This window comes from Bidens hawaiensis, unplaced genomic scaffold, assembly GCF_021521415.1.
Source record: "Bidens hawaiensis isolate Kalapana, Puna unplaced genomic scaffold, B.hawaiensis_p1.1 tig00089268_1, whole genome shotgun sequence".
Taxonomy (NCBI): domain Eukaryota; kingdom Viridiplantae; phylum Streptophyta; class Magnoliopsida; order Asterales; family Asteraceae; genus Bidens; species Bidens hawaiensis.
Genome location: NW_027504379.1, coordinates 1 through 6,722, shown reverse-complemented (window position 1 = coordinate 6,722; position 6,722 = coordinate 1). Strand labels below are relative to the sequence as shown.

Sequence of the window (6,722 nt, the reverse complement as noted above, 5' to 3'; positions counted from 1 at the left end):
TTTATGATCATCTCAAGTATCATATTATGTTGGTTTTTTAGTTAAAATTGATGGTACATTTAAATTACTAATTATTTTAAACTAAATTTATTATTAAAGTTTAAATTGTGAAACAAAACTGGAACCATGTCGTTAGTAACGATTCGGTTTCAAATTTTAATGGTTAAGTTTGGTTTTGGACGACAAAAAATCACTATTAGCGGTTGGACTCACAAGTTTAACTTAAAAACCATTAAAACCGACACTGAACACCCCCACGTACATATTAATTTATTTTAAATGAAAAAAAAATTACAACAATATCATATCCAAATTAAAGAGAATAAAATGCTCGTTTTTATGGTGCAATTTGTTTATAAAAATATTAATGTATGAAAAGGTTATAGTCGTTTAAAAATCATGGGTGGGAAGTTAGTTTACAAGTTAAATTAAAAACATAATATGGTTAAAGATGATGGACCAAACTTGTAAGTTGAATGGATTGTGTTTAAAAGACATGTTTACCCTTACTAACACATGTACCTCATGCTTTAAGTGTTGTAAATTACTTAAAAATGAATTTCTTAATTTACCCTTATTTGGTGTATTATATATAGTATAGATTTTTGGATTTAATCATCCATTCCCCATTTAAAGCGAATCCGTTTTTGAAATAAAAACCCCAACCGCTAGGCTTTGACCAAACTCTTTTGAGTTAAACAAGACACAAAAAACGGCAAACATAACATCCCAAAACATCAACGTCGTCATCACTGTTGATATTCAAGATGAAGAAACGAAGGTTTAATTCCACTCACAATCACAGTTCCAACAACTTCACTCGCAGATCCAAGAAGAAGAGAAACATCGTACGTAACCCACCGACAGAAAAGATTGTCCACACGTACGGCGCAGATTTACGTCTGCAACCGGTGGATCAACCCGTGACAGACATGCAAGAGTCCATCGCAGCCGTTGAATCAATACTGCGGTATAGGTTCAACAACAAGAGGCTGTTAGAAGAAGCATTAACACATTCTTCATGCACGGATGGTTTGTCGTATCAGCGGCTCGAGTTCTTTGGAGACGCGGTTCTCGCTCTAGCGGTTTCGGAATTTTTCTTTTTGTTGTACCCGGAAGTGGACGCAGGTGTGCTCTCGCGTCTTCGGGCTGCGAATATTAGTAATGAGAAGCTTGCTCGGGTTGCGGTTCATCACGGGCTTCATAAGTACATCCGCCACAACAAAGCCACTGTTCTCAATGATAAGGTACATTGCATTATTATGTATCCAATCTAATAAAGAAATAAAACATTGCAAAGATGCTATCTCAGGTATGTGAACCCACGTGCACAGGCGTGGTGAAGTGGCACACATCAGAAAAAAAAATAATAATAATATTATATTATTAGGTGATTTTAGGCTACAAACCGGTACACCCTAAAATGAAAATTGCACATCTTGCTGACATGGCGTTACGTGTCGAATGTTGCCCCCAAAATAGCCTCTCTACCACTACGTGGTCTTAATGTATCGAATTTCGAGTATTTGAATTATTTTAAATTGAATTATTATATTTTTGAATTTTTGAATTCAAATTCGAAAAAGATTCGACAATTCATAATTTGTGGTCCATGGGTTAAGCATTAGTGGACTAGATATTTTTAACTTTTTTATTCTTTAGAACTCGGGGGGTGTTTGGGTAAGATTTTAAATTTGCTAATTTGTTTTTTGAAAAACAAAAATCATTTTTGAAACGCTCTAGTTTGAAGCTTTTGGAGGAGCTTTGCCAAACCGTTTTTGCTTTTCAACAAACCAATAAGCAAATAAGCAAGTTTTAGAAGCACACCCAAACACAAGCTTTCTATATATATTTTTTTGTATATATATTTTTTGTAAACCGAATTCAAACATTGAAATTCAAATTCAAGTCAAATCAAATTTCGAGTTTTTTGAGTCCGGTTCGAAGATGGAACATCCCTACGAGAAAGATTGATAATAAAGTTGGGGACATTTGATGTTTGATTTTGTTAGGTTTGGGATTTTTTGGTTGAAGTAGAAGAAGAAGATATGGTTGTGTATGGTGGGCATATAAAAGCCCCAAAAGTGCTTGCCGATATTGTTGAATCAGTGGCTGCGGCTGTGTTTATTGATTTGGGGTTCGACTTGCCGAATATGTGGCAGGTGAGTTTCTGTGAATCTGTTCGCTTTTTATTACTTGTATTGGTTTTTGAATAAAATAAGGAAAGATAATATTTTCAGATATTAAGATGCATACTTGAACCATTAGTGATGCTTGATGTCATTTTGGCTGAACCGCAACCAATTACTGCACTATACGAGGCGTGCCAGAAGGATGGGAAGCAAGTTGATATACAATACAGTAGAAAGGGTGAGAGCTTGTGTTTATATCTAATTTGTTACATTAAGTTAAGCTTGATGATATTAATTTTTACTCTATTTAAACTTGTAGGTGACAAAACAGTTGCAAATGTATATGTGGATGGTACATCTTTTGCAACCGGCTCGTCGGAGACAAAAGAGAACGCAAAGCTTCATGCAGCCGAGGCAGCCTTGTCAAAAATGACTAAATCTAAAAGCGGTGATACAAGTCTTCAAACTATCGTTAAGTTCAATGAATCAATGGAGACTGAAGCTGCAAAACAGAAACTAAATGAACTTTGCAGATCCAAACACAGTTCCAACAACGTCTGTCGCAGATCCAAAAAGACAATGATCGTACGTAAAATCCGACAGAAAAGATTGTCCACATGTACGGCGCAGATTTATGTTTGCAACCCGTTGACTCGGTGGGTCAACCTGTGACAGACATGCAAGAGTCCATCGCAGCCGTTGAATCTATACTGCGGTATAGGTTCAACAGCAAGAGGTTATTGGAAGAGGCATTAACACATCCTTCTTGCAAGGATGGTTTGTCGTATCAGCGGCTCGAGTTCCTTGGCGACGCACTTCTCTCTTTAGCTGTTTCGAAATTTTTCTTTTTGTCGTACTCGGAAGTGGACGCGGGTGTGCTCTCGCGTCTCCGGGCTGCGAATATTAGTAATGAGAAACTTGCTCGGGTTGCGGTTCATCATGGGCTTCATAAGTACATCCGCCACAACAAAGCCACTGTTCTCAATGATAAGGTACTCTGCATTATTATGTATACTGATTTTAATATTATTTGTTAAGGTATCGAATTTCGAATATTTGAATTATTAGAATCTTGAAATTTTGAATTCACATTCGAAATAGATTCGACAAATTCATAATTTATTGGTCCATGGGTTAAGACATTAGCAGACTGGATATTGAATTATGGGCCTACAGTTTTTTAACTTTTAGACTTTTTAGTCTTTAAAATTTAAAAGCTTTCTATATTTTTTAAATATATTTTTTGAAAACTTTCAAACATTGAAATTCAAAGCCTGTTTGGGATTGAGTTTGAAAACAGCTTATTGACTTATTGGTTTTTTCAAAGACTTTTTGAAAAAGCCAGGATTTAGGACTTTTAGAAAACTGCTTTTTAACTTTTGGTGTTTGATTTTGTTAGGTTTGGGATTTTTTGGTTGAAGTGGAAGAAGAAGATATGGTTGTGTATGGTGGCCATATAAAAGCCCCAAAAGTGCTTGCCGATATTGTTGAATCAGTGGCTGCGGCTGTGTTTATTGATTTGGGGTTTGACTTGCCGAATATGTGGCAGGTGAGTTTCTGTGAATCTGTTCGTTTTTTATTACTTGTATTGGTTTTTGAATAAAACTAAGAAGGAGAGCTAAAATTTTCAGATATTAAAGCGCATACTTGAACCGTTAGTGATGCTTGATGTCATTTTGGCTGAACCGCAACCGATTACTGCATTATACGAGGCGTGTCAAAAGGATGGGAAGCAAGTTGAATTACAATATAGTAGAAAGGGTGAGAGCTAATTTGTTCATTTAAAGGGGTGTTTGGGATTGCTTTTGGTGTGTGAGGGAAAAGTTAATAAGTTACACTTTTGTAACTTATTAACTTATTGAAAAGTTATAAGGAGTTTTCATAAGGAATCCCAAACACTCCCTAAATCTAATCTGTTTTATTATTAATATTTATTCTGTTAAAATTTGTAGGTGACAAAACAGTTGCAAATGTATATGTGGATGGTACATTTTTTGCAACTGGCTCATCGGAGACAAAAGAGAACGCAAAGCTTCATGCAGCCGAGGCAGCCTTGTCAAAAATGACTAAATCTAAAAGCAGTGATACACGTCTTCAAACTATTGTTAATTTCAATGAATCAATGGAGACTGAAGCTGCGAAACAGAAATTATATGAACTTTGCAGCAAGAAAAAGTGGTCAACGCCAACTTACAAGTATGTTTCAACTGCTTGGTATTAATTTTACATTTTTACCATTAATTGCGTTGCAACCTGTTTAATACGATTGTTTTGTTTAAATTTTAGAGTTGAGCAAGAATTGGGTCCGTCACATGATAAACGGTTTGTAGCGTCTGTTGCAATCAACCTTTCTGATGCGGGTGTAACGGTGAATGGAAAGGAGAGGTCTAGACGAAAGGATGCTGAGAATTCTGCAGCGTCGGCGATGCTTTGTGCTTTGCAAAAGTCAGGCTATGCGTGAGTAACAAGTTTCTTGTTTATTAACTATGTAAAATGTTTGAGCGCGAACACTCTTTAGCTCATTAGAATCAAACTTTATCGAGTCCGGGTACATAAAATTTTGATGACATAATTAATTGGCTGCTAATTGAGTTTTATATAGTTATTCAAAGATTGAATTTTACTAGAGCTTATTCATGTTGCACGTTATAGAGCGCGCTCGATCTAAGTTCGATTTAATCTAAGTTTGTGTTCTCTTTTTATATGCCCGCCCCGCACGTTTATATGTGGGGGATACTCATATCGGGGCTTTTACTGGGGTGCAGCAAGGGGACCCCCTTGGCCCTCTTCTTTTTGCGTTGGTCCTTCATCCGCTCATCCTTAGGGTGCAGGGGACCTGTCCCTTGCCCTTCCATGCTTGGTATTTAGACGATGGCACTATTATTGGTAAGGCTGAGGAGGTCGCTAGAGCGTTAGGCATTATTCGCTCAGAGGGGGCGTCTCTAGGGCTTAGGCTTAATATTCGAAAAACAAAGGTTTTTTGGCCGTCATGTGATGATTCGAAGAAAGTGTCGGGTTTATTCCCTGGAGAGATTAGCAGGCATGCGATGGGAGTTAAAACTCTTGGGGGGAGCGGTTAGTCGGGATGCAGGGTTTATTCGGTCTTTGGTAACTAAAAGAGCTTTGAGGGCGGTTGAACTTATGAAACGCCTGCCAGACCTGAGGGACCCCCAAAGTGAGCTCCTTTTGTTACGCTCGTGCATGGGGGTTGCTAAGTTAGTGTTTGGGCTCCGGACCTGTCAACCTGAACATGTCAAAGAGGTTGTGTCCATCTTTGATGCGGGCCTGCGGGGGGCAATTGAAGATATTGTTGTGTGTGGAGGACCGCATTTTGGGGACCTCCAGTGGAGGTTGGCTTCCTTCCCTATGCGTTGCGGAGGCTTAGGAATTTTCTCGGCTGAGGATGTCTCCGCATATGCATTTGTGGCTTCCAGGTCTCAGTCGTGGAAATTGCAAGACCACGTCCTACGAAACGCTGGTGTTACGGGGGTAGATCCTGACTACTCTTTTGCACTTGGTAATATTGGAACAACTCTCCCGAACCTTGATATAGGCGGTTTTACTGATAAGGAGACCGCCCCCAATAAACCTCAACAAACCTTGGCGAGTGCTCTTTATGGTAAACACGTACATGATTTGGAGGAGCGATTCGATATGACCCCGAGACAAAAAGCAGTTTTAGCTTGTCTCAAGGGGGCTCATGCCCAGGATTTTTTGACTGTTGTGCCCATTGAAGGTCTTGGGCAACGGATGTTGGCAGTTGAATACAGAGCCATCCTTAAATACCGGCTTATGATTCCCGTTTTCCCTCCAGATGAATTTTGCCCCATTTGTAAAAAAACTTGTTTGGATAGATTCGGTGAACAAGCCCTCCACTGTAAGGAATTGTCGGGATTCAAGTATCGTCATGACTGGGTTAGATATGTGTTATGGGATGTGCTTAGACGTGCCGGGATCTCAGCCAAGAAAGAGGCACTTGTTAACTTTTTGACTGATCCGCGTGAGGGAAGATCTACCCTGCGTCCTGCGGATGTTCTTGTGTTTGGCTGGGCAGGGGGTAAGCATGCGTGTGTTGACCTCACTGGGGTGTCCCCGTTGGTGGGCTGAGAGACAGTGACTTCGTACCGGGACAGGCGGTTTTGAGAGCGGAGTCTAGGAAGGTTGCTAAGCATGAGACATTGTGTTTGGAGAATCAGCACGTGTTCATTCCATTTGCCTTCGACACTTTTGGATCCCTAGCTCCCGAGGCGGTTCGCTTCTTGGAGCGGGTGCAGAAGGTGGTCCACAGTGACTCGCAGAGCCCGAGGAACCAAGGATTTATATTTAGTAGAATAGGCTTTGCGATTCAAAAGGGGATAGCGGCGCAGCTTGTTGCTCGCTTACCCATTATCCAGATGTAGTTCGGTTTGTGTTATATATAAAAGGATCAATATTTTCTCATTTAAAGAAAAAACAACAACTAAGTTGGGAAAAGGCAGTATGACAATATTTTCTCATTTAAAGAAAAAACAACAACTAAGTTGGGAAAAGGCAGTATGACAACTTAAGGTTTGGGCGTCGGATGTTGGCAGCATTTGAAAACAAGGGCTT

At 39.4% G+C, this 6,722-nt stretch overlaps 2 protein-coding genes across 2 annotated transcripts; both read left to right on the top strand.

Annotated features, from left to right (window-relative positions):
- The first annotated feature begins 627 nt into the window (after positions 1-627).
- LOC143607902 (ribonuclease 3-like protein 2) lies at positions 628-2,725 on the top strand. Its single transcript, XM_077083177.1, has 5 exons — positions 628-1,247; positions 2,013-2,162; positions 2,241-2,370; positions 2,452-2,676; positions 2,709-2,725. The coding sequence occupies exons 1-5, from the start codon at positions 768-770 to the stop codon at positions 2,723-2,725; spliced, it is 1,002 nt and encodes a 333-aa protein (XP_076939292.1). The 5' UTR covers positions 628-767.
- Positions 2,677-4,670, top strand: LOC143607903 (ribonuclease 3-like protein 2). Its single transcript, XM_077083178.1, has 5 exons — positions 2,677-3,124; positions 3,532-3,681; positions 3,764-3,893; positions 4,085-4,328; positions 4,419-4,670. The coding sequence occupies exons 1-5, from the start codon at positions 2,750-2,752 to the stop codon at positions 4,591-4,593; spliced, it is 1,074 nt and encodes a 357-aa protein (XP_076939293.1). The 5' UTR covers positions 2,677-2,749; the 3' UTR covers positions 4,594-4,670.
- The last annotated feature ends 2,052 nt before the right edge of the window (positions 4,671-6,722 follow it).

Coding starts and splice junctions, on each gene's coding strand:
- LOC143607902 (XM_077083177.1), top strand. CDS start 768: ATGAAGAAACGAAGGTTTAATTCCACTCACAATCACAGTTCCAACAAC. Junction 1,248..2,012: donor CCACTGTTCTCAATGATAAG/GTACATTGCATT, acceptor TGATTTTGTTAG/GTTTGGGATTTTTTGGTTGA. Junction 2,163..2,240: donor ACTTGCCGAATATGTGGCAG/GTGAGTTTCTGT, acceptor TAATATTTTCAG/ATATTAAGATGCATACTTGA.
- LOC143607903 (XM_077083178.1), top strand. CDS start 2,750: ATGTACGGCGCAGATTTATGTTTGCAACCCGTTGACTCGGTGGGTCAA. Junction 3,125..3,531: donor CCACTGTTCTCAATGATAAG/GTACTCTGCATT, acceptor TGATTTTGTTAG/GTTTGGGATTTTTTGGTTGA. Junction 3,894..4,084: donor ATTACAATATAGTAGAAAGG/GTGAGAGCTAAT, acceptor TAAAATTTGTAG/GTGACAAAACAGTTGCAAAT.